Source organism: Heterocephalus glaber, unplaced genomic scaffold (assembly GCF_053883595.1).
Source record: "Heterocephalus glaber isolate CG9 unplaced genomic scaffold, H.glaber_assembly_v1.0 deba00001442, whole genome shotgun sequence".
NCBI classification, from domain to species: Eukaryota; Metazoa; Chordata; class Mammalia; order Rodentia; family Bathyergidae; genus Heterocephalus; species Heterocephalus glaber.
In genome coordinates, this window is record NW_028258296.1 from 7,430,896 (window position 1) to 7,458,656 (window position 27,761).

The following is a 27,761-nucleotide window of genomic DNA, read 5'->3' on the forward strand; positions in this document are numbered from 1 at the left end:
CGCTCGGGAGGCTGAGGGAGGATCACAAGTTTGAGCCCAGTCTGAGCCACTTAGCAATGTAGCTGGACACTGATACAAATAAAATGTTTTTAAAGGGCTGGGGATGTAGCTCAGCGTGGAGGCCCTGGGTTCAATCCCCAGTACCAAACAAACAAATAAACAAGCAAGATATTACAGGAGCACAAAAATCAGAATAGCTAGCACTGTATGCTCATAAAATGTAGTTTTCCAGCTCATGATGACAGCATCATGCCACCCCCAGAGGGCTTTGGGGTAAGTCTGGCCCCAGGGCAGCCCGATATCGAAGTGGCTGAGCTACTGAGAGCTGGGATTAATATACCTAGATTCCAATTTTCGTTCTACTCCTCACTAGTTCTCTGTGTGTGTTTGTGTGTGTGTGTGTGTGTGTGTGTGAGACAGGGTCTTGCGGGGATTACAAGCATGCACCACCACACCCAGCTAGAAGAATTTATTATAAAATAATAAAGTACTCTTATAAAAGGATTAAACAGCAAAGGCATGTAAAAAATGAAAAGTCCCCCATTTGCTGCAAAATATTTGCCCCTCCTGAACTTCATTCCCAAGAAAACATATATATATATATTTTTGGTACCGGGGATCGAACTCGAGTCCTTGCGCTTGCACACCAGGCGGCAAAACCACTCAGCTAAATCCCCAGCCCTGGAAAACATATTTTAGTGTATGTTATGATAATATTGCTATAATGTTTCCAAGTTAACTTACATGAAAAATAGGCACACCACCCAGACGCCATAGCATTGGCTGTATCTAACATGGAAGAGATCACTTACTCATTTAAGAAATTTTCTCTAAATAAATTGGTCACTAAAGCTTTTTGAACAATAAAAACACTTCATTACTTGGGAGTTTGGCCTTAGACACCCTTTATTTCAGTGACATTTGTAGTAAGCACATGTTCGTTTATGTGGTATTTTTATGAAAGTCAAGTTAACATTTAGCAGTGTACCACTGACTCGACTTTGTCCCCTTTAGAAGCTGTATTCGTGCAACAACTTCTCTTTCTTATAAAATTAGCAGACTTGCTGGGTATGATGGTGCATGCCTGTAACTGCAGCACTTGGGAGGCTGGGGCAGGATGAACGCTGTGAGTTCAAGGCCAGGGTGGGCTACACAGTGAGACCCTGTCTCATAAAACCCAAAACCAAATAAACAACACAAACCAAAACAAGGATTAAATAAATAAAATCAGCATTCTACAACACAACCTTGCATATCATATTAGCAAAATAACTACAGTCAAAAGCTGACATACAGGCCAGGCATGGTAGCACAGCCCTGTAGTCCCAGTACTCCAGAGGCTGAGGCAGGAGGATTGCTGTGAGTTCGAGGCCAGCCTGAACTACATAGTGAGATCTTGTCTCAAAAAACCAAAGCAAAACCCAAACCAAAACTAAAAAGCTGCTATGTAATTTTAAAAAGGTAAAATTTAAGAAGATGTGAGACAGAACACATCCATACCTAAGGACAGAGTAAAGCCTGACCAGATAGCTCTCAAGCTGCTTTTTAAGGGAAGCCAGTTGTGTTCAACGGAGAAAGCTAACAAATAAAACCTGATAAAATAGCTTATGTGACTTTAAATTCAACAAAAGTCTTTCCAAATATGGAATTTAAACAATTTAAATGTATTTAGCTAATTTTGTATAAGTACTGTGCACTAATGGATTGTACCACCAGACCTCCTATTTAGCTAGTTAGTTTTTTGACACAAGATTGTGATTTTGTTTGTTTTGAGCTCAGAATCAAATTTTTGTCTATTCTCACATAGGCCTATTCCATGAAATTTGAGATAGTCCATCTGTGAAATGCTGTATTCGCTTTCAAAGTGTTCATTAAATTAGCACACAAAAAGTATAAAACTTCCATGCTTTGAAAAAAGTTTTATTTATTTTTTGTTTTTTGAGACCGAGTCTTGCTATGTAGCCCAGGCTGGTCTTGAACTCACTATGTAGCCCAGGTTAGTTTTCCTCCTGCCTCAGCCTCTCAAGTGCTGGGATTACAGGCATGTGCCACCATACCTGGCAAAACTTCCACTCTTACAAGTTGTGTAATGAGTGACCTACTCTGGGAGGTCAGGGAAGCTATGTGAGACTTAAAGAACTTGGACGTAGGAGGAAGGGAAGGCATGTTGCCTACTGTTTTAGCATGTGAAAGGGCCCTGTGGTGAGAGAGTATAGTGAGCACGAGACTGAAAGAGACTTTTAAAAATGTATACTTATTGTATTATTAATTGACATCTAGGAATAGTACACACATATAGGATATAGGCCAGGTGTGGTGATGCACACCTGTAATCCCAGTACTCTGGGAGGCGGAGGCAGGAGAATTACAAGTTTAAGGCTTGGGCAATTTAGTAAGACCCAGTCTCAAACAAAACAAAGCAAAACAAAACAAAACACACAAATACATAGGTTACCATATGACATTTCAATACACGGATGTAATATGTAAAGACCAGATCAGGATGATTAGCATATCCACCATTTCAGATATTTATCATGTTCAGATAATTGAAACTTTTACATTTGGTTTTTTGCTTTCATTATCGTTGTTGAAAAGGCAGTATACGATGTCCTTGATATAAAAGCAGAACACAAAAGAAAATAAAATGTAGATCAACAGTCTCTATTACCAGAATAATTTTTATACACATTAAACAGTAAATCTCCATCTAAAAAGAAGGCAATGCTCTATATATTCTTTACAAAAAAAATGAACGCGAAGTGTATGCATTATTTTGCAGCTTTCTTGAGAGTAGAGATCGCCTTAGGCCAGTGCTTATCAGTTTCTTCCTGCTGCCTGGGCACAGTGTAAGGGCTGCAGAGCTGTGCCCTAAACATTGACCAGGCTTGAGGAATGGACGATGAAGGATAATGAAGCTGTTTTCCACTCTTCTGCTATTAAAAATAGCACACAGGATGGGGCCAGGGATTTAGCTCAGTGGTTCTGGCGTCTGCCTTGCAAGTGCAAGGTCCCGAGTTTGATCCCCGGTAACCACCCCCCCCCCCCAAAATAGCACACAGGTACAAGGAACATTCCCACTTGCGTCTGGACACACGCAGGAATTTCCTGAGTGAAATTTCCTACAAGTAAAATTTCTGAGTCACATGAATGGGTATTTTAAATCCTCGACAGACAATATTAAGTTGTCATCTAATAAATTTTCTCTATTTATGAGAATAACAAAGATTTACTTCAAAGCACACATGCTGGTGCCATCTTTTAAAAAAATCCTTTATTTCCAGACACGGTGGCACATATTTAATAGTTCCAGCTACTTGGAAGACTGAATTGGGATGACTGCTTGAGCCCAGGAGTTCGAGGCCAGCCTGGACAACATAGTGAGCCCTTGTCTAAATACAAAAAACCAAAAACAAGAAGAAAGACAGAAAAAGAGTCGGGCATGGTGGCACACGCCTAGTCCCAGGACTCAGGAGGCTGAGGCAGGAGAATCGCAGCTAGTTTGAGGCCAGTCTGGGCTACACAGCGAGACTCTGCCTCAAAACCCACAAAAGCTCCCGTGTTGTTGGCACAACCCCTCTGGTGCCTAACGTGCAGCGTGTCTCTGAATCTAAGTCAGGCAGGAAATTGTCTCTGTCTTGCTCTTCACATCTCTCTTTCAAACTGTAAATTTTAAAGTCTTTTATTCCTTATTGTCTACGCTTGGTAAAGTTTGAAATCTTTAGCTATTTCTCTGCTGGAGCAGGAATAACCTTGAATCCCCTAGTTCCAGAGCAGGCACAACAGGAAGTAGGTCAGGTCTGTATTGTGTAACAGTGAGAAGCTTCCTGGGTAAGGGGCTGAGCTTCCAAGGAAGCCTCAGCGCCCCAAGTCTTTCCCATCAGGGTTGCTTTTCTGAGCTTGAGCAGCTTCCAGGAAGCTCAGCGTGCACCTTCCCTCGCATATCATCAGGCAGGTGAGCGCGGGGCCCCTGCCCACTCGGCGTCCCTTGAAAGACAACCTGTGGTTAATGAGCACCTACGGGGCAGACCCGACCTCCCGTCGAGGTGGCGTCTTTCCACCCCGCCCCGGGACAAAGGCCGGGTCAGGGTTTCAACACCGGGCCGTCGTCTCTGCCGCCGCGGCGAACTCCGACCGGTCAATCATACCGAGCCGGGCCGGCCCAGACCACGTGGGAGAGCTTGGGCGAGAGCCCAGCCAACGCCCCCCCGCCGACCAATGAGGAGCGGGGACTGCACCGGGGCCGGCTCTCATTGGTCAGTGCCAGCCCCGGCCCTACGAGCGGCGGATAAACTCAGAGTACTCGCGAAGGTGCTGCTCCGGCGCCCTCCCGCGGGTCCCCAGATTCGATCTTTCTGGCTTTCCCGCTTTCTCCTTCCTTTGCAGCTCAGCATGCAGAAGAAAGACGCCGCCGGCCCGGGTTTCCTGCCTGGCTTCCCGCATTTCGCCACGCGGGCCATCCACGCGGGCCAGGACCCCGAGCAGTGGCACTCCCGGGCCGTGGTGCCGCTCATCTCGCTCTCCACCACGTTCAAGCAGGGCGCGCCCGGCCAGCACTCGGTGAGCCGGCCGGCGGGCGGGGCGATCGGACTGTCGGCTCAGAAACAGCTGCGTGTGTTACCTTTGCTAGCCAAGGATTTGGAGACGCAGTAAGGAGTCAGCTTGAAAAAGAATTTAGGGTCTGATAACTCACCTAGAATTAAGCTAATTCCCAAATAGCTGTATTGGGTTAATAGGTGAGTACCTTCTGTGTGGTATATACACATTTATATATTTATATAAAACAAGTTTTATGTCTATAAATTATACATGTTATGAAATGCATTACATGTAGTGACTCATTTAAACCTAACCACCCTAGACTGAACTAAATTCTCATTTTTCTGATGGAAGCTGAGATTTGAGGGATGGTGAACAGCGTGAGAGCTGGGATTCCAACCCGGCCGGACGCTGCAGTCCTACAGCTGGGCAGCGGGGCTCCACTGTCGACTCAGGGCCACCATGGCCGGCTAACCTGTTGCCTCAGTAAGCAGGTGGCTTCTCTCGCCCTGTGGTAAAGGACATAGGTCTGAATTCTGACCTCGCCTCTTCTGAGCTGGCTACTGGAGGAAGTTATTTAAGCTTTCCAAGCCTAAGGCCACTCCTTTGTAAATGAGGATAATAATAATACCTACCTCATAAGTCATTGGTGTTTGTAAAGCTGCAGTGTACATAATAATTGCTCAGTGGTGCCTTGGCATTGCACATTTATACCACTTCCATTTGATCTCTGCAACAGCCAGTTCAGAGGACGGGACAGGTATTAGGAACTTTTTATACACAAGGAATTGACCCAGACTCGTAAAGGACTTGTAAAGCCTATGAGAGAGCATTCTTTGTTAATCATACAGCTCTTGTTCATTTTGAGGGCAAACCAGGTGGGTCTTAGAGTATTTAAAAGTTGCTGAGATTTGGAAGAATTAGTTTATTAAACTTTACAAGTCCTGAACCTTGATTAATTTTTGAAAACCACGTTAATGTGTTAAGTAAGATTCTCAGAGACACCTTTTTTTGCGAGGTGGAGTTCTTAGGGCATTTCGATAGCTGCTTCAGGTACCTCTGCTCCTGTATTTTGGAATCCAAATGTGTATACAGTGACTCTTCCAAGCATACGGTCTGTTTCGCGTGTGGGTTTACTGAATGTGTGGCTGTCCAAGGTGTGGAATTTAGTACAGAAGTTAGTCATTCTGGTACAATAGTGATATTGTCAGAAAGTAAGGAGGGATGATTAACTCTGCAGGAGTCTGTTTATTGTCTTTAGGAAAATCAGGTAAGGGCACTACAGGGAATTTGAAAAGCTGCATGAGAAGTGTCTAATTCTCTCCTTCTACTTTAAAAGCCATTGGATAGACGAGGCCTTTGCTACCAGAGGGCAGGGTCCCCTTACTTGGTGCTGCCGCATGAACCCAACGATTTCTGTTCTCTGTGGTGGGTACAGCTGCAGGAGATGGTGAGGAGGTCTTGATGGGGAGCAGTGAGGATATCCAGTACCGCACAAAATAAATACACCCGCTCAGCTTGTCAGGAACAAGGAGGCAACACAATAAGGCTTTAGAAATGATTGCTAATAGCAGGAGCTCCTGAATCAGCAACACAGTTTAAAGAGTGGTTGTGTTTTGTTGTGTGCTTTATGAGCCAGGGGAGAAAATTACAGGTTTTTTCATCAGTGTTAGGGTCCAGGGCTTTAACTCTGGCTCTGTAGTTCCTATGACATTGGGCTTTACTATCTACAAAGTGGGTTTTGAGGATTAAATATATGACTAGATGAATATGGACATTGTGGTGCCACATGTGTTAAAGGAGCTTAATACACATTTTTATTTATTTATTTTTATTTATTTTTTGGGGGGTACTGGGGATCGAACTTGGGACCTTGTGCTTGTAAGGCAGGCGGTGGAACCACTGAGCTAAATCCCAGGCCCTGAGAATTTTTTTTTTTTAATACACATTTTTAGAAAGCATGAGGAGGTACTTTGCTGAGAATTACTCCCTATTTTTTGAGCCAATCCGAAGAGCCACGATTGGAAGTCCCAGCACTTGTAGGGTCTGTTGATAGTGTCTTCTCGTATGCTTATAGAACTGGTGTCACTTGGTCCTTAGGAAAGGAAATAGAAAAAAAATTAGGTTACTCTGTTGGCTCAGGTGACCCCCTTTCCCACAGATTAATAAGAAAAGGTGAGTCTTATATAACAACACTAATGTTAAAAATTGCCACTCACTGGCTGAGGATTTAGCTCAGTGGTTCCACCGCCTGCCTTGCAAGCAGAAGGACCTGAGTTCCATCCCAGGTACCAAAAAAAAAAAAATTGCCACTCACCTAGTGGCTACAGGTGCCACAAATCTCACGTTACCCGCACGGCAGTTCACGAACTCGACACCTGCACTTTTCCCACTGCACAGAGACTGAACTGGGCTCTTGCAAATGCTGCGTTATTGACCAAGTGGCACCAGCTCAGAGGTGGCAGATACACGAACCTGATCTGTCTGGCCACGTCCAGCCAGGATGCTGTTGCACTCTAAGTCGGCACAAGATGAATAGACACTAAACAACAGAGAGTCATGACGGTGGGGTGCACCATAGCTGCTGAGATGTCTGTGTGAGGGCTGGGGCTAAGTGTGACGCTCTTCAGAGGAACTCTTTTCTTCCTCTTCAGGGTTTTGTATACAGCCGCTCTGGAAATCCCACTAGAAGCTGCTTGGAAAAAGCAGTGGCAGCGCTGGATGAGGCCAAGTACAGTAAGTGATGAGGATCTCACGGTAGAGCCCTTTAAAATATACCGGGAACATGCCAGAGGCACGGAATGCAGACGGGAAAAGAAGAATCACTCATTCAAGGCCGGCCGTGGTGGACACACCTATAGTCCTAGCACTTGGGAGGCTGAAGCAGGAGGATCCCCTACAGTTCAAGGCCGGCCTGCACCACATACCCAGATGCTGTCTCAAAAAACAAACAAAAATTAATTTAAAATATTTTTTCTTTAAAAAATCCATATAACAAAATGTGATATGGATATTATATTGCATATCCATGTGAGGAAGAAATGGATCATATCTTTGCTGTATCCCTCAAGTTTGACATTTCTTTAGATTAATATTGTAAAACTGTAGCTGAATGGTCTTGCATGCCTATAGTCCCAGGCTAAGGCAGGAGGTTTGCTGAGAGTTCAAGGCCAGCCTAGGCTACATAGTGAGTTCAAGGCCAACCTGGACTACACAGTGAGACCCTTTCTCAAAACAATTTTTTTAAAAAAACCTGTAATTTAATGGGCAATAAGCCTTTATCTCAAGTTTTGTAAAGAATTATTCCTTTGAAATGTTGTATTGAAATGTTATAACTAAGGCAGAACTGCTGTAAGACCAAGTACCTGTCCACAATGTGCGTGCGTGCGTGCGTGTGTGTGTATGTGTGTGTGTTTCTTTTTTTTGGTACTGGGGATCAAACTCAGGTCCTTGTGCTTACACAGCAGGCGGCAAAACCACTGAGCTAAATCCCCGGCCCCTGTGTGTCTCTTTTAAAGATAACTTATTCTTGACCTATCAGCAGAGGGAAGGACGTTACACAATGCAAGCAAATACTGCGGGTGGTTTTTATCCTTGGTCTGACTTTTTGGTGGAAGCTAACTGGATTTTTATTCCAGGTTTGGCCTTTGCTTCGGGTTTGGCAGCCACTGTGACCGTCACTCACCTTTTAAAAGCAGGGGACGAGGTGATCTGCATGGACGACGTGTACGCAGGTAGAGACCCTCTGCGTCCACGCTGTGGGGGCGGACACTTAAAGATAGTACAGCGAGCTCTGAATTCCGTTAGCAAGAATGCCAGTATTGTCAATTACTTATTGTCTTTCAAAAGTGGGGCTGGTGGGCTGGGGGTTCAGCTCAGTGGTTTTGCCGCCTGCCTTGCAAGCACAAGGTCCCGAGTTCCATCCCTGGTACCAAGAAAAAAAAAAAAAGTGGGGCTGGCTTAGACTTGGCAAACGAGAAACATAAACCCAGAGGGTCCACGGCCTGGAACTGCTTATAAGAGAGATTAAGGAAGCCAAGCGTAGTGGTGCATGCCTGTAACCTCAAGACTTGAGGGGCTGAGGCAGGATGATCACCATGAGTTTGAGGCCAGCCTGGACTACATAGTGAGTTCAAGTCCAGCTGGAAGGGGAAGTAAAAAGAATTAAGATGGGTTATGTACATGTGCCAACTCCCTACGACTAATATAATCATGGGGGCCGGGGATTTAGCTCAGTGGTTTTGCCGCCTGTCTGCCTCAAAATTTTGAGCATAAGATCCTGAGTTTGAGCCCCGGTACCAAAAAAAAATCATTTTGTACTGCAAGCATATACTGTACGCATCAAAGAATTGTAGAATAAGGATGTAGGACTCGATCAACTCTCAGGTGTATTCTGCTCTAGAGAAGACAGTGTGGAAGGGAGATTGTTCTGGTGTTTAAAATTCCTAACTGCAGCGAAGGTGAACTGTACCAAGTCACTCTCAAAGAACTGAACCCGGGCTGGGGATGTAGCTCAGTGTTTCCGCCGCCTGCGTTGCAAGTGCAAGGACCCAAGTTCATTCCCCGGTACCAAAAAAGAAAACAAAACAACAAACAAACAAACAAAAGAACGAACCCTTCTGGTCACTCCCTGGTTTTGCTTTTTTATTTTGGTTTCAGAGAACCTTTTGAAAATCTGTTGAAAGCTATAGAGAACTTCTCCCAAAACCCTTTTTTAAGATTACAACCAGTGTTTAGTATTTTCACTTTGCTGGTCTCACAGCCCGACCCTCAGAGCCCGCCATGGACCCAAATTAAAGAACTCCCTTTACTAAGAGTAACTATGTAGGCTGTTCCTGGAGGTGGGGAAGACTGATTTTTTGTTTGGTTTGGTTTTTTGAGACAAGGTCTCACTAAGTATTTCAGGCTGGCCTTCAGCTCACTATGTAGCCCAGGCTGGCTTCAAAGTCATGGTGTTCCTCCTGCCTCAGCCTCCTGAATGCTGGTGTGTGCCACCATGACCAATGCAAGAATGGTTTTTGTGTTCAAAACAAGAGCAAAAAGGTTGGTAAATGGACATATAAACTCCAAGTGTTTCCAAATAAAAAAAGTGTGACTTCTAGAATATTATCATTTTATCTATTGTTTATCTGAACAAAAAGTTAAATCTAAGTTCTTTGAAGGAAAGGACTTGTTCCTAGTGATTTCATCCCTTGGAAGCTTGCATGTTGTTTTATATTTTACCTTGGGTCCTTGCAGTAGTTTTTGAGTTGAAATTACAGAGATCTCTAACCTTTAGATATTTTATATTGTGTTAGGAAAACCTCACGGCAGCCGGGCATGGTGGTGCACACCTGTCATCCCAGCACTCAGGAGGCTGAGGCAGGAGTATCCCTGTGAGTTCAAGGCCAGCCTGGGCTACATAGTGAGACCCTGTCTCCAAAAACAAAACAAAGGAAAAAAAAACTTCATGACCAATAAAATCCTGAGAATTGTTGATTTTTAACAATCCTTTACATTATTTTCCCAATCATATTTCCTAGGGTCAGTCTATATAATCTCAAAAGTCCATTTTATCTTTTTGGCTATTTATCTCTTTTTTGTTGACTATCAGTGGTAGCAATTTTTCCTTTAAATTTTGTTAATATAAAAAATAGAATTCAGAACATTTTTTATACAATAAATTATTCACCGAGGATTTAGCTCAGTGGTTCCACTGCCTGCCTTGCAAGCGCAAGGACTGGAGTTCGATCCCTGGTATCAAAAAATAAATAAATAAATAAAATAAATTATTCAATGTTAAATGATTTGTCTTATTTCAAAATAAAAATCAGTTAGATTTACATTATCTCATTTTATCCATTAAAAATGCTTTTAGAGCCACATAACAAAAATATTGAGAAAGTACAAAGAATGGTAATCAATTGTTTTCTGTTACCAAAGTATAATCAGACTAAATGTTTATTGTGAACATTTAATCGACATTAGTTAATTTACTTTAGATCTGTCTACTTAGAAGAAATTGTTACAAAAAACTACTAACGTTTCAGGCAGCATGCCACTTGGTGTTTGAAAATAGAGACTGGATCATATGTTTGTTTTGGTGTTTTGAGATAGGGTCTTGCTATGTAGGTCAGGCTGGTCTTGAACTTGCAGGGATCCTATCCTCCTGCTTCAGCCTCCAAACATTTTCTGCTTCTTGTCTCTCATTGTGGGTATCACGTGTGTTTTATTTGACTGGAGTCTTGTTATTCTGTACTATACCAGATAGCCAAGCCACGTCACTGAACTTGCTTTTAGTTGCATTTTTAATAGCGATTTCGAGTTTTTTCCAACTTCACATGTTTATACCTATAAGGAATGAACATTTCTGGATACAGTGTCCTTTCTGTCTTATCTGATTCTTTTCTTCCTCAGGTGTAAACCGGTACTTCAGGCGGGTGGCAGTTGAATTTGGATTAAAGATTTCTTACGTCGACTGCTCCAAAACCAAATTGCTAGAGGAAGCAATTACACCGCGAACCAAAGTAATTTAGCTAGTTTTCAGTTTTGTCTGTCTTCTCTGTGATGTCTCGTTTTCATCATTTTTGTTTACTAAAGGATAGAATTTAAATCTGAATACTGAATTTTATTACAAGCTGTTGGAAACATCCACAAGATTGACAAAGGCCTGGCCTCCCAGGGGTTATAGCCAAATGCTTAGGAATTCATACATGAATTCTGGAGTGAAATTCAAACTCCGATCCTGTATCATAGTTGGTGTATTAGTTTGGGCAAATTGCTAGGCCAATGTCTCAGTGTCTTCATTTGTAAGATGAAGATAACTGCTGGCTTCATTCAGAAGGCAGCTCTGAAAGTTAAGTGAGCCAGCGTACTTTCCTCTCATTGCTGGGACAAAATACTGGACACTGAAAGTTAGAGGGGAAGAGGTTTATTGGGCTTACAGTTCATAGAGGGTTCAGTCCATAATTGGCTGGTTCCGAAGCAGGTGGCAGAGGGGTAACAGTTCATGCCAGAGGAAGCAGCAAAAGCAACAAGAGACCTTAGCAGTGTCTTTCTGCCCCTTTTATCCAGACTACAGGGATTGGGATGGTACCAAACCAATCAGCCTGGTGTAGTGGTTTGTAATCAAAGCCCTGGACTCCAGCATCACATATCTATGACTGCATAGATTTGGGGGGACATCTAGAGCCTAAGCATGACAAGGATCTTACTTCTCCTGACCATGCTATAAGGCAGACATTCCTGACTCCTATAGAGATGTGGAAGTGGGCGGGGGCGGAGGGTCCGGTCCGGAGCTGCGGCCTCTCAGAGGTTGTAGGGGGTGTGTGGCTGAGATGTGAGCCCTCGTGTTTCTGCTGTGATGCAAAAGCACCGGGCCTGTCACCAGGCATGAGGCTCTTGTCTGCGCAGTGTGCGTCCACAAACTATTACTTCTATCAGCCATTGACCATGAACTATTGCCCAGCTCGTCTGGCTGGAAACCCCCACCAACCCCACCTTGAAGCTGGTCGACATCGCAGCCTGTGCGAAGATCGTCCGCTCACATGGAGACATCTTGCTGATCGTGGATAACACCTTCATGTCGGCCTACTTCCAGGTGGGTGAGAATAGATTCTTTTTGGGCAAGCCCAGCGGACCACACAGAAGATATCCCTAGTTAGAAAGGGAGAACTAGTGAGTGTTAGACTCATTATTGGACTTGAGAAATCTGATCATCTAATCACAACTACTAATTAGGCACATAATTAAATTTGGACCTTTTCTACCCTTAGTAAATGTCTTCTTGTTTGATATCTTGTATGATACCTTATTTTGTGTGTGTATGTGTGTGTGTATGTGTGTGGTAGTGAGGGTTGAATTTAGGGTCATTTTTGCACTGAGCTACATCCCTGCTTGTTTGTTTGACTTTTTTTGAGACAGTCTTATGTAGTTCAGGCTGGCTTTGAATTCACTATATTGGCCAAGCTGAGCTTGATCCTTCTGCCTCAGCCTCCTGAGGGCTGGCTCTACAAGCCTGTACCACTATGCCTGGCTGATGCTTATAGTTTAAAAATATTATTTAGATGAAAAACTTCCAGATCTCTTAAGATGTGTAAACCTTTTGAACATATGGCCTTATTTCCAAACCCTTCGAAATGGTAGGGACTTGAATATCTATTTGGTTATTAAATTTTTTCATCACTCACACCTCGTGTGTGTGTGTGTGTGTGTGTGTGTGTGTGTGTGAGCCACATTAAAACCTTTTTTTTTTTTTTTTTTTTTGAGACAAGGTCTTGCTATGTAGCCCAGGCTGGCCTTGAACTCACAGTGATCCTCCTGCCTCAGCCTCCTGAGTGCTGGGATTACAGGCATACTATTACACCTGGCTCCTTTTCTCTTTTTAAAAATTAAGTTCTTATCTAGCTAACCTGCTAAACGCTTGTAAAAGGAAAAGCTCTCCTCAGGGCTATCACAGTAGATGTCACACATGTTATTTTTCCACTTCTCCTTCTTGTAGTTCTTCTTCCCTCAGCACCCTGAGACTGTGACTAAACTCTGTATCTTTAACTCTCTGTGTCTGTAACTTATTTGAATTAGGAGTTTCTATTTCATTTGTTTTCCATTATAACTAAGTATTTATAGTGCTCCTGCCTTGTCTGTTTGGGCTGGTAAGGCAAAATAACGGGGCTGGCTTGGAAACAGAAACATGTTAGCTAACAGTTCTGGAGGCCAGCAAGTCCACGACCAAGGGGCAACAGATTTGGACCCAGCGCACTTTAGGTTCCAGATGGCATTTCCCTGTGTCCTTACAGGGTAGAGGAACCCAGCCGGGGCCCTGGGGCTCCTCTCTGTCTCTCCCTCACTATACAGTCCAGGCTGGCCTTGAACTCATGATCCTCCTGCCTCAGCCTCTCCAGTGCTGGCTTTACAGGTGTGCACCACCACACCTGGCTCCCAGGGTTCTCTTACAAAGGTGCTTATTCTGTTCTGCCCTCGTGAACGAAGACTTCACTCCTGATCCCAAGTCTTTGGGGATTAGGTTTCAGCACAGAAATTCTGGAGGAGATGCAAGCACCTCCCTTGGATGATCTTTCCTGCTCACTACCCCACATTTACCTCCTTCAGCACAACTCTCCCCAGCACTCTGTTCTCTTCCTTTTTCTTCTGCACTTCCCACACCCGAGTTTCTTCCTCTTGATTTTTTTTTTTTAAAAAGTTTTTTCTTTTGATCTTTTTGTTAGATCATTTTGGAGAGTCTCTTTGGTCTACTCATCTGCCTTTTCCCTTTACTTTCTGATATTTTTATTTAATTGTTTTTATTAGTTCCTGTTTGCAGTACATAATGTTTACGCTTCTTGTGTGGAGTTGGTGCATGTGTCTAACACATCTCAATTCTTTTTTCATTCCCTTCCCCTCCCCTCCCTTCATCTCTTGATTCCCTTCCCATTTGCAAAAGATCTATATCTTTACTTCCTATTATCTGTTTTTTATTTTACTCTTTATTTATATTTTGGGTCCCTCATATAAGAGAAACCATGTGATATTGAAGCGCATGCATCTGATTCATTTCATTTAACATTATGGTCTCAAGGTGCATCCATTTTTCTACAAATGACACAAGTTTATCCTTCTTTATGGCAGAGTAGTACTCCATGGTGTGTAAACACCACATTTCCTTTATCCATTCATCTATTGACGGCCATGGAGGCTGCAACTAAGATTCAGCTGTTAGGAACTGTGCCTCTTCCCCTTGTGTTTCCCCTCCCTTTCCTCACCATAGCCTAACTCCGCTTCCTTTCCTGGTGAGGTGTTACCTTGTCTTTGCTCTTTACTTCCTGCTGTACTTGTACTTAGCACGCTTCTTCTATTTCTTCTTTATCCTGCAGAATTCCTGTCATCCCTGCTTGTTGCTCCAGATGTTTGTAGTTCAGTTCTTCACCTTTCCCCTTCTCTCCTGGGTCCCTGCCGATGCCTTGGCCACTTCCTTAGCGCACCGCATAAGCCTTCCCTCCCTCCGGCCTTGTGGTCTTCTGTTTTACTTTTATCAGTGCATGCTGCAGTGCTTGCTGATCGTGTTCATCATGCAGACTGGGTCCATGCACAGAACACAGCTTACTGTTTCGTGGCTCTCCCCCATTCTGTTTGGAGTCGCCGCTGTGTTTTATTTTGTTTTCCTGAAACTCTTCCTGACTACATCGCATTCAGAGTGCTTCACAGGCCACCTGCCTTTGGCCCGTGATGTTGCGGCTGCCTCTGACAGGTAAAAATCCGTTTCCAAGTGAAAATCTCCTGGCCTCATCGCTTCGTCCCAGGTGATTTCAGACTTGGATTCACTGATCCCAAACCATACGCCAGCCCCGTTAGGATGGTGAGCACCATCTGCCATCGCTTTGGCCGAGTCACCTTTCATCTGTGCATTTGCAAAAGATCAAATGGATTATTTTAGCCAGGCCCTGCCTAGGTTACCCACCAAACCTAGCCCTCTTTCTTCTATCACTGCCAGTAAAACAGGTCCTGTCCAGTTTTTCTGCCTTTCTGAAACTCACAACACTTTTCCATGCCAAGGACTGGAATTCACTTCACTTCCATCTGGATTCATCCTACTTGAATTAATCAGATTCATGTTCCCAGGGCAGCTGCCGGGCAGCTCTGGAGAGGCCCTCACACTCTGATCCGTGTGAAGACTGCATATATTCTCTTCCTGCTCTGCCTATCTTCTGTGTTTTCTATTAGTCTTTCAAAAAGCAAAACGAGCACACCAATTGCAGCATGCAGCTGCAGTCTGGTGGCTCAGGATTGCTATCCCAAATGGCCTGGCTGCGAGTCCTGGCTCCGAAAGCTTTTAATCTGCCTCATTTTTCTTATTTGTTCAATGAGAACCATGAAGGCACTGATTGTACAGAGTTAGGCAAAGTGTTTTCTAGGTACTTCCCTGGGTCAGGTAAAGTATAAGCCTGGTTCTTGGCACATGGTAAGATCAACAGATGTCAGGTATTGTTTTTTTTCTCTTTTGACTGTGAAGTTCACAGCAAGTTAGTGCTGGGAGAGACCTTAGGCTTTTGATCTAGTTAGATCAAAAACCAGGCTGACACTTCAAAAGAAAATGAGGCCGAGTATGGTGGTGCACGCCTATAATCCTGGCACTCTGGCAGGCTGAGACAGGAGCATCACAAGTTTTAAACCAGCTGGACAACTTCCTGATTTAGCAAGACTCCATTTCAAAATGGAAAACAAACAAAAAAAAATGGAAAGGGCTGAGAATGTAGCTCAGTGCAAAGCATCTGGGTTCAATCCTTAGGACAGAAAGAAAATGAGAAAGAAAGAAAGGGAAATGCAAGGAAAGAAGGAAGGAAGGAAGGGAGAAAGAAAAGAAGGAAGAAAATGTACGTGGAAACATGTTGGTAACATATTGTTCAGTGGTAACTTTAACTCCCACTGTAAACAGATATTTTAAGACTGAAGGATTAATATGCATCAAAATTAGGCAGGAAGAAAAAACCCAAACAAGTGTCTTTATGGGTGACTTTGTAGTTCACAAAACTGGTGTAGTAAAAGAGTCAGTAGTGGTTAAGGTCGTGACACACCTAAGGTGAATAATCACAAAGCACCTCATAAAGTTTTAAAGATTAAAAATGTAAGCAGAACAGTTTATACTCTGAACCACTCTGTGAACAGAGTTCTGTGCTTCATGAGTCTTAAAGGTCTGGTGTCTGGCCGGGACTTCAAAGGTAGCCACTCCTGGGGCTGGGGATTTAGCTCAGTGGTTTTGCCGCCTGCAGCGCAAGCGCAAGGACCCGAGTTCAATCCCCGGTACCAAAAAAAAAAAAGGTAGCCACTCCTACTTCACAGGCTCAGGAGGCCTGGACCGGGTGGCCCCATCTGCTGTCTGCATCCAACCTGTGCTTTCCGGCTCTGTGTGGGGCCCAGCATTTCCTATTTTATATTTATGTGGTGAGCATCAAAGACGAAGATGGATAGTGTCAGAGATTGCGGAAAATTGTGAGATAAGCAAATATTTGCAAAATTCGTATTGACTAGATTGGGAGTGGAATTAAGAGCTGCAGATAGATGGGGAAACACACTGGTTTCAAATGGTTTCTCAGTTAAAATAAAAGCCTGCTTTGTCTTATAGCGGCCTCTGGCTCTGGGAGCTGATATCTGCATGTGTTCTGCCACGAAGTACATGAACGGTAAGATCCACACAGCTGAGGGCTTCAGGGACAGGGAAAGGATATTTTGATGCTTCTTTTCTACTATTGTGTAGGTTTTATCTGTGACTCATGTACAAAATAAAAAGAAATGTTTTGATTAATAATAGGATTTATTTTATAGAAGGCAAAGCTATGTTCGTGATTCAGGAGGAAAGGATTATAATTTACTGTTGAAGATTATGCTTTCACCCTGCTGGCAGCTTGGAAAGGAATATTTAGTTCTTGCATACTGTTATTTTATTGGTTTAGGAATAGGTTTTGTTCCGACAATTGAATCAAGTGTACTTCAACTTCTTTTAGAGGACTTTTTTTCCTGAGATTTTTTTTTTTTTTCCAAAGGAAAGTTAACATTTTGGAAATGATAAAGTGAAGACCCAGCATAAATTGTTTTTCCCCTACATGGTTTCGTTTTGCTAGGGCACAGTGATGTGCTGATGGGCTTAGTGTCCGTGAATTCTGAAGACCTCAATGACAGACTTCGTTTCCTGCAAAATAGTAAGTGTTAAAAAATGTACATGTCTATAATCCCAGCACTTGGGAGGCTGAGGCAGGAGGATTGCCTGAATTCAAGGCCAGTCTGGGATAGGCAGCGAGTTAAAGGCCAGCCTGAACCTCATAGAGAGACCCTGTCTCTGAAAACAAATAAACAAACAGCCCTAAAAAATCCAATGAGGACTATTTATCTTCATAGTTGAAAAGTTCATACTTCTGTGTTTTTACTTAGTTTACAGGAGATTCATCCCCCACCTTGTTCTTTTCTTTTTTTGTTTTTTTGAGCCAAGGTCTTGCTTTGCAGTTCAGGCTGGCCTTGAACTCACTGTGTAGCCCAGGCTGTCCTTGAACTCATGAGGATCCTCCCGCCTCAGCCTCCTGAGTGCTGGGGTTACAGGTGTGCTCCACCATGCCCGGCCTCTCTTATTTTCAAGCACATTTCCTGCTTCCTTTTCATGCTCCCCATGTGATGCAGCAGTTTCCCGGTAAACCTCCCCCTCCCCTTGGAGCGCTGGAGCTGGCCTCACAAGTCACTCGGTGAAGGAGGGGCCCGCAGATATTCCAGCCCAGAAGGCCCAGCAGATATTCCAGCCCGGAAGGCCTGGCTAAGCCAACATGTGCTCCCTTGGCAGCTCTGGGAACGGTGCCCTCCCCTCTCGACTGTTACCTGTGCCTTCGAGGCCTCAAGACCCTGCAAATCCGCATGGAGAAGCATTTCCAAAACGGAATGGCCGTGGCCCGCTTCCTGGAATCCAACCCCCGGGTAGAAAAGGTTCTTTATCCTGGTACGTTGATCTGATTTACTTTTCCCTTTCCTTTTCTTTTCTCTTTTCTTTTTTCTTCTTTTCCTTCTTTTTTATGACACAGGGTCTTGCCATGTAGCCCAGGCTGCCCTGGAATTTGTGGTGATCCTCCTGCTTCAGCCTCCCAGTGTGCTGGAATTACAGATACGTGCTCCCAGGCCCACTTGTCTGTTTATTATCGAAGCTGCTGAGTGGCTCTGAGGGAGGTCTAGTGGGAGTAGACAGATGTGGTCTTTGGCCGGGTGAACGGGAGTTAGAGACTCGTCTTCCATACTCCATAGTTCTGTGTGGGTCTTTAGCTTTCAGGTGTGAGCCGCCATGCTGGCTAACAAATGTTTATTAATTACCAACTATAAGTCAAGGTTTATGCTAGGAATGGGATTCAGTTACTAAAAGAAGAAAGCGGTTTACCCTTAAGGTGTAGATGTACTGGTTAAGACAAACTGTGATTGAAATATGCAGAGTGAATGTTTAAATTTAAAAAAATGTATTATGATTAAAGACACATCTCCATTAAACCCTCTCAGAATCCTCCCTCCTGCTTTGTCTCGTCCCATTGTCCTTGCCACTTTCTGCAGCAGCTCTGGAGTCCTCTTTCCTGAGTGTCTTTACGAGGTGTGATAAAAATACAGTGACTGCTGCTGCCGAGCACCATGCAACAGAAAGACAGGGTTGTAAAAACGTGATGCTGTATCCTCATCCACCTTCTTCACCGGATCTGGGACCATATGACTTCTAGCTCTTCCTCAAAGTCAAAACGACCATGACTGGGAAGCGTTTTGAATCAGTTCAACATCAAGGCAGCCAGGACAGCGAAACTAAAGACCCTCAGGAGAGACTCCAGAGCTGCTGCAGGAAGTGGCCATGATGGTGGGATGAGCGTGCCCACAGTGAGGGGGAGGATTTTGAGGGAGATTCATGGCCATGAGTCTTTTATTACAGTAAATTTTAAAAATTTAAAGACTCCCCTGTAGTTTTCATTCACACCTGGTATTAAGCAGGAATTATAGAAGGATGCAAGTAACAGGGGAGCCTGGGGAGGTGACAGCATGTGCAAAGGTCCTGCAAGGTGCTGCTGGGGAGAAGAACCCCATGCAGCGATGGTGAGCCATGCAGCGGGTAGAAACCCATGTGCATGAAGCTGGAGAGGTGGCTGGGGACCAGCACGGTGGTCAGGGTGGACATGGCTTGGGCCTCATCATGAGGGTCACTTCTGGTGTCCTCAGTGGGCAGTGAGACTGTGGCCCCGAAACAGTGTACCAGGCTCTAAAAGACTGTCCACCTTGCGATTGCAGGGCTGCCCTCCCACCCACAACATGAGCTGGCCAAACGGCAGTGCACGGGCTGCCCAGGGATGGTCACCTTCTACATCAAGGGCTCCCTTCAGCATGCCGAGACCTTCCTGCAGCACCTGAAGGTAAACCTCCCGACCTAGCTCCACCTCTCACTAGCTTTCTGCACCTGAAGGTCCTACCAGTAAACGTCTTCACCATGAAATGCACTGGGTTGAAAATGAGGTAAATGACAGTGGCTTAGTAGCAGACATCTGAATATGTTCTTTTGCCTGACTTTGCATGCCTTCCAACCAATCAGGGAGGGACGGTATGTAATATATATATACAGGGTCTTGCCATATAGCCTAGGCTGGCCTCGAACTCCTGGCAGTCCTCCTGGCTCAGCTTCTCAAGTGCTGGGATTACAGGTGTGCACCATCATGCCCGGGCCAGAATAGAAGTTTCTAATGCATTGATTTTCAAATTTATCTAAAAGTGAACCCTCTTTTAAATGAAATACCTTAAAACCTTGATTTGCGAGCATAATTTGTTCCAGAAGCATGCTTTAACCCAAAGCATTTGTATATCAAAGTGAATTACCTCATAAGAAATAATGGAAATTCAGATGATTCATTCCACAACCCCAAAATATTCATATAAAAATGATTATAACACTGTAATATAATATAATATAATCAAGAAAATACAAAATGTAAAGAAAAATAGGGGCCAGGGATGTAGCTCAGTGGCACCACACCTGTCTGGCAAACGCACGGTCCTGAGTTCAATCCTTGGTACCAAAAAGAAAGAAAGAAAGAAAGAAAAATAAACAAATTAACCTGCACTCACCTTCAAAAACCTTGGTGGCTGGGTGTGAGGGACTCAGGGGAGGAGGGTTACTGTGCAGGACTACTTTCACTGTCATTAACCGAATCACTGCGGTCTACTGGCTCAGTGGAAGCCTTTTCTTTCCATGCAGCTTTAACTAGGAATTCATCCAATGACACTCGCGTCTGCCTCCTTCTGAGGATTTTATGGAAATGTGGCATTGTGATATCGTTAAACAGATTCATTGCTCGCCCTGCGGCAGCCTTATTTGGGTGGTGTTCTCTGTAGTCCCACCTCTCCCTAATCTCAGGCGAAGCAGGGCTTCCTCTGCCGTTTTCTCCTCCCTCTCCTCTTGCTCCCGGGCGACAATCACCCAGGATCCCGCAGAGAAGGCGGGTGGGCTGGGAACCACTGCCTCATCCCTGACCTCGGACGTTCAGCGTCATGCACCACTCGTACTGCGGGACTTTGCTCATTCATTGAGTTCAAATTTATTAGAAATGTTTGCTCCTCTTGCAGGACACTCGCAGAATAGTACTCGCGGCCCGAGATTTTACAGTTTTGTTTAACCTCAAACTGGCGAGCAGCGATTGTCCCACGCAGGGCGCCGTCCCAGAGTCCAGCCTCCCTGTGGCTCTCGGGCCCGCACCTCTGGGCCGAGGGAGGAGGTGCCTCTGTCTGCTTTTCCCAGAGGCGAGAGGCTCTTGGGAGCTCTCAGGAGGCTCTCACGGTCCTCACCATGGTCTCACGGAGCAGCTTGGAGAGTTCAGGCGAGGGTCCTCCAAGCACCTCAACCCTGTCCGCGTCTAAACTTAGAAAGAGTGCTGAGTACTACAGAGCAGTCTCAGAAATATTTGTAAAATTAGGCCAGACAGGGTGGTGCACCCTTGTCATCACCCCAGCTACTTGGGAGGCTGAGGTGGGTGGATCTCTTGAGTTCATGAATTCAAGACCAGCCTTAGTAACATAACAAGACCCGTACCTCAAAAAAAATTTTTTTTAACGGGGTCTCACTATGTAGCCCGGTCTGGCCTTGAGCTCTTGGCCATCCTCCTGCCTCAGCTTCCCAAGTGCTGGGATTATAGGCGTGCATTACAACACCCAGCCTCATTTTTTTTTTTTTTTTGTAAAATTATTTGACACTGTGACCTATCTTTGTCCATTTTGTATGGCTAGAGCAAAATACCTGAGGTTAGGTATATTATTGCTAACATGAAACGCATGAAGCCGAGTGATTTATGAAGAAGAGAGGAGGTATATATTTGGCTCACAGTTCTGGAGGCTGGAAGTCCAAGATCAGGTGGCCCTGTGGCTTTGGCCTCTGGTGAGGGACTTTTGGCCAATGCTGTCCCTTACGGGAGATGACAGCACCAGACAGGCAGCAGAGAGCCAACCCGGAGCAGGCGTGGTGGCACACACCTGTAATCCCAGCACTCGGGAGGCTGAGGCGGGAGGATTGCTGAATGTTTGAAGCCAGCCTGGGCTACATAGTGAGTTCAAGGCCAGCCTGAACTATATAGCAAGACCCTGTCTCAAAAACAAACAACAAAAAATTTATTTTGAAGTTTTAGAGCTCATGTTGAATACTACATAAGTGAGCACAGAGCCAAATTAGGATGGTGTAGGAGGCTCACTTTGGTCATCATTTGCTGTTTGAAAAGCTTACACTTAATTTGTCTAATTGGTGAAATCATTGGTACAGATTTTATTCTCATTTTTTTCTCTGAGTTTCTTGCCCAGTATTTAGTTTATTCATAATCACTGCTATTCTCCATGCCCCCCTTTGCCAGGACGATTTCATTAAGAACATTCACTTGTAGATTTTAGTGTTCTTATTTTACTGGAAGGTCTAATTGTATGTTTTCTTTGTTACAGTTATTTACTCTGGCCGAGAGTTTGGGAGGATATGAAAGTCTTGCTGAACTTCCGTAAGTGTATTTGTATTTTTCTCAGTATTTTAAATCTAGAGTCAGCTTTAATGGTTGTCTGGAAATGAAGTATGAAAAACCAGGGTAACTCCAAATGTTCGACAGTCAGACTGGTGTAGTGCTAACTAATCAGAATGGTCCATAGCCCCGTTAGGACAGAGAGTTTAAACATCTAGGCTACTCGTCAGCGAGCCGTGCTCTGTCCAATATCGTTTCCCTTCCTCGTCTGCCATGGAGATTCCAGCCATAATTACCTTCTAGGATCTCAGACTTCAGACCCAGGGCGGCCCACGTGGTCTCGGAGGGGAGGCTGGGACCGTTCTGGACAGCCTGTTACCGAGGTCCTTGGTAACATTATTTTACAGTCGAGGAAACCAAGATCCCGAATGTTTAGGTGATCGACTTGGATGTCACACAGGAATCCGTTGGCAACTGTAGTTTTGAGACTTCACATCAAAAATAGTGAGACGAGGGCCGGGGATTTAGCTCAGTGGTTTCGCTGCTTCCTGCGCAGGTGCAAGGACCCGAGTTTGATCTCCAGTACAAAAAAAAAAAAAAATTTGCTCACTAGTAACAAAAATAGTGAGGTGGAGTAAAAGGAGCCTGCTTTTCCATTTGAGAGAGGTTTCCACCAATTCACCATTGAATTTCAATGTTTTTGATTCATAAAGTGGGGTTGATAATTCACTTATCGAGGATCATTTATTGGTCATCTGTCCAGCAGGCATTCCTGAGCTGACTCCTGCCTTTATTGCATGTTGCTATGACCTTTGTTGTAGTTACTGCAACGTTAAGGCAACGTCGTTACCTAATAATTTCCAACTGTTGCAAATATATGTGATTTGTCTTCGTATTTTAATTTTCATACACATTTATGGAATGACTGTGTCCTAGAAGCAGTGAGTCGAGGAATGTCAGGAATTACTGAAGTCGAGGGCTGCCTCTCTCCTCACTGGTTTATAGGTTGTGCAGGGAGTGAAACAATCTTACAAAGAAATAATTCAGATAACATAGGTGCCTTTTGCTCGTCTTTCAAGAAGATGCCTGCTAGGAAGTCTGGGTGCACAAGAGGGCACACTCGGCATGCAAAACTGGTTTGTTTTTATAGTGATGGAGTATGTATTATGTTAAGGGCTGGCTTCTTAAAAATCGATGCCACCAGATTCGCTAGGAACTGGGTGTGAAGTTGCTTGGCCTTGGACCCTGCAGCTTGGGCCACGAGCCCGAGGCCGGGGACGAGAGAATTAGGTCAGGGCTTGTCTGTGGCCGCTCTTCATCCTGCGTCTACTAACTGTGCTGGGACCGGAACAGTATCGACGCAAGGAGGCCGGGAGTGAGGACAGCGGGCGCTGGGTCAGGCTCTCGCCTCAGGTGCGTTAGCCCTGCCCTCAGGGGTGCTTCTTACCCTTTCCAGATCATGACCTTGCTTCCTCCATCTCCATCTCCTCGTTCTTAGAGTTGTCAAGAGCACATGGGGAAAATCCCTAAGCAAATGAGTTTGTGCATATTCATAGCCAATTTAATAAATGTTAGCTACCGCTGTGAATTACGTTTCATTAGGTACCTACTGTATTCCAGGTACTGATAAGGACTTCATAGATGTTCTTTCAGGTAACACCCATGGCTAGACTATTAACATAGGTGTTATAATCATCTACAAGGCATCTGCAAGTACTCTGGATTGAACTCGAGGCCTTCACACTGAGCTACATCTCAAGCCCTTTTTAATTTTTTATCTTGAGACAGGGTCTCACTAAGTTGTTCAGGCTGGGCTCGAACTTATTATCCTCCTGTCTCAGCTTCCCAGAGAGCTGAGATTATAGGCATGCACCACTAAGCCTGGCAAAAAATATATGTATTTTTTAATGTGAATAATTTTTATTCTGTATGCTAGGTATCAAATGGACCCCCTAAATGTAGAGATTCTCTCCTTGAGTTCTGGGAAATATGCTTGGATGTTACTTTTAAAACAATACATATTCTCTGTTTTCTTTGAAAAATTTCAAAACATGAAGAAAAATTAAAAGAATATTCCAGGTTAAAAAGAAAAGATAGGTGTTATATTACATTTTACCCATTTTTTAGCATGTTAACTTTATTTTTTAAAAGTTTTTATTAGTCCATGTTCACAGCACATAATGTTTACCTTCCCTGTATGGAGGTGTACACAGCACATCGTCTTTCCTTTCTTCACCCCATTTCCTGCCCTCACTCCTCCCTCTCTCTATGTCTTGATCTCCTTCCTTTTAAGATTTATCTCCCTAATTCCTGTTATATATGTTTTATTTTGCACTTTGTTTATAATTTGGGTTTCTTTTCCTTTGTTTTTTGGTACTAGGCATCGAACTCGGGACCTTGCGCTTGTGAGGCAGGCAGTGGCACCACTGAGCTAAATCCCCGACCCTTAATTTGGGTTTCTTGTAAGGGAAACCATGGAACACTTTATGTACGGATTGATTTTATTATTTATTTATTTATTTTGAGACAGGGTCTTGCTGTGTAGTTCAGGCTGTCTTGAACTCACTATGTCGTCCAGGCTGGCCTCGAATTTGTGGTGATCCCCCTGCCTCAACCTCCCGAGTGCTGGGATTACAAGTGTGCAGCACGCTTGGCTTCTAATTTGACATTTTAAAATAATGATTTAGCATGAATACCTGCCTCACGGTAAGCACACAGCAGGCTCCATTATTATTCCCGATATGAAAATAGGCACCGCAGACAGGAAGCTGTAACCAGGTTCCAAGCCAGTGTAAGGAACAGGAGTGACAGCCAGGTTTCATCTCCAGGCATGCGCACAGCCTGCTGGGGGGAACGTTTGCAGGAGGCTGTTAGTGCGTAAAACTTCCCGGAGTGAGGGGAGAAGATACCCATTACTCAGACCCCGACTGAGGCCCCCTTGGGCCTGCAGCGAGAGGGAGGAAGCGGCTTGAGCACTGACTTGCTGAGTGCCCGGGGGAAAGGAAGTGGGTCGGTGGCAATTTGTGGTGGCGATTTGTGTCCAGGCCAAGCCAGTCGCCGGGGTCTCCACCTCGGTGCCTGGGGGCAGAGCTGTCTCCCTCCCCTGGGCCCTGGAGGCCTTTTGCCCTTACTCACTTGGAGGTCTCTGTAGATGGCTCTGTTTGGTGAACTGCCCTAGTCTTTAGCACCTGGTTTGTTACCTAAAGCGAAGAAAATACCTCATTGTCCTTGGTTTCCAGTTCTGAGGTGCTTTGCGTCTCCTCATGTGGACAGTACCGATGAGTTAGCTGCTAGCTAGCTTGGAAATTCAAGGCCTGTATGTCATGGGTTACACGAGCTGGGATTCTTGCTGCTTAGTGGTTGATTCTGTCGTCCTGGCCTGTCTTTCCCTGATCCACCTCAGAAGGGGCATTCTGGATGAATCCACTGAGTCAGATGGAATGAATCCTGCAGGCTGTTGCCCAAGTGCCCAGCAGCTTGGTCATGGGTGCATGACTTCAGGCCAAAGCCTCCTTTGTTTAGGCTGATATGCTAATCTGCGAGGTGTGATAAAAAATACAGTAGATATTTAAAAATTATTACAGTGAAGGACACATTGCTGTGAATCCCCCTTGAAATATTCCCCCTCTCTTGGAACACACCAAGCCCATGGCTCTTGCCACTTTCTAAAGCGGTTCTGGAAGTCGAAGTCTTCTTTTGTGTCTTCAGTTGTACTGTTGTGGTCACTTCGATGTCCTAAGTCTCTTCAGAACCTCTCCCTTTCTCAGTCACTTTGGGTTGTTTTTTGTTTTTTGTTTTGGTAACGGGGATCGAACTCAGGACCTTGCACTTGGGAGGCAGGCGCAGTGCCACTGAGCTAAATCCCTGGCTCACGGTCACTTTGACTTTGAGGAGCAGCCAGAAGCTGCCCGGTGCCAGGCCTGGTGAACAACGTGGACGAGGGCACCATAATGTTTTCATGAGTCTGCCATTCCCTTGGACGGTGTTTGGCAGCAGCATTCACCGCATTTCTGATCATGCCCCTTAAAGACGCTCAGGAAAGGACTTCTGGGACTGTTCAGAAGGTGGCAGAAATGATGGGCCAAGTGTGCTCAAAGTGAGAGGGAAAATCTGAGGGCAATTCATGCCAGTGTGTCTTTTACTGTGATATTTTTAAAAACGTCAGCATTCACCATATATTTTGATCTAACCTCATACCTGCTGGAGGCTGGTATTTCCCTCCTGGATGGGGCTGCTTGATAGGCACCTCCAGCGTTGGCACTGGGTATATCTTACCAGTGGTATAAACACAATTTTAAAATCTTGGTTTGCACTAAAGTTGTGATTAGAAAAGTTTCATAGTTATTTTGTTTCTGCACATGAAAAATTACACAGATATGAAAAATTTGTTTTTTGAGGCAGAAAAAAATTGAGGGTAATTACATAGATGAGACTGAACTCTGCCTTCCCTGGTACAAGATAGTGATCAAGATCTGCTCACGTCTTCTTCCAGGGCGATCATGACCCACTCATCGGTGCCTAGGAATGACAGAGAAACGCTTGGAATCAGTGACACGCTCATCCGGCTCTCTGTGGGCTTGGAGGATGAAAGTGACCTTCTGGAAGATCTAGATCAAGCTTTGAAGGCAGCAGTGAGTCTCTCTCTCTCTCTCCCCCCACCCCTTTCCCTCCCTCTCCCTCTCCTTCTCTCCTCTCTTTCTCAGATCTCGAGGGTGGGAGATCACTGTATTCACTGTGAAGTCTAAAGGTTCTTCTCTTCCTACCGTAGACAGCACGGGTAAATGTGCAGGAAATTCAGGTCAAAGTGCAGATTTAAACCCTAATAGTGTTCAGAATAGACCTGTAGAGGAAGTGAGGTCTTGGCCTGCAGACAAAGTAACATTTTTCTCTACAGCACCCCGAGAATGGAAGCCCCAAGTAGGACTCCAGAGCTGCTGTCAGAAGCTGCTTCCTGAGGAGATCAGATCTTTGTAATCAGAAGGAGCCTGAGTGAGGCTTTGCGGAATTTTCAAGAGGAAATTTAAGGGACCTCATTACCTTTTGTAGCTGTAACCTTGTAGGGATGTTTCCTGTTAAAATGGTTTCCTGTATATTCTGGGAGGTCAGTTCTGCTAATATTTCTTTGTTAATTTTGCTATATAGTGCTCGCTTTGGCAGCACATATACTAAACAAATTTTGCTATATAGTTGTTTCTGGAGGAGGTGAGATTTGTGCCGCTTTGGGGGGATTAGGTTCTTTTTTTTCATAGTCTAAGACTTACTTCGATCATGCTTACAATGTAATGGTGATTCAGTTTTGATGCTTTGTAAAGAAGTCAAATTCTTAAATGATATTTCTTAAATCAGGTCTGATTTTTGCACATTGTTGAACAGAGTATTGAAAGCAGTGATTTACATTTGATTACCGTGTATCAAAAATCAAATACTTGAAAAGTCTATTGTGAATTTCTGATTTAAAGTTACTACCTATTATTTTTCAAAAAATAAATGTAATTATCAAATTTATCATAATATTCCTATATCATGTGACATGAACTCAAATTTCTAGATCCTTCTAATTCCCAGAAGTTGCTTGTAGAGGTCTAAGTCTCTAATATCAGTTTTTTTTTCAGTACCAGGAATCGAATTTAGGACCTTGTCCTTGCCAGGCAGGTGTGGTGCTACTGAGGTACATCCCCAGCCCTCTAATATTAATTTTTATAAATTTGATTGGGTAACTATCATTCTCAAACCTAGTGCTGCAGATCTATTACAAATTCCATACAT

The 27,761-nt window shown here is 44.3% G+C and overlaps 1 protein-coding gene across 1 annotated transcript; it reads left to right on the forward strand.

The window, feature by feature from the left end:
- Positions 1-4,304: 4,304 nt before the first annotated feature.
- On the forward strand, positions 4,305-27,516 carry Cth (cystathionine gamma-lyase). Its single transcript, NM_001310233.1, is given in 12 exon segments — positions 4,305-4,560; positions 7,194-7,275; positions 8,178-8,273; positions 10,936-11,045; positions 11,987-12,118; positions 16,634-16,691; positions 17,130-17,207; positions 17,837-17,989; positions 19,303-19,424; positions 21,985-22,037; positions 26,488-26,626; positions 26,890-27,516. Coding segments are annotated over 12 exon segments (1,218 nt in total). The 5' UTR covers positions 4,305-4,392; the 3' UTR covers positions 26,917-27,516.
- Positions 27,517-27,761: the final 245 nt, after the last annotated feature.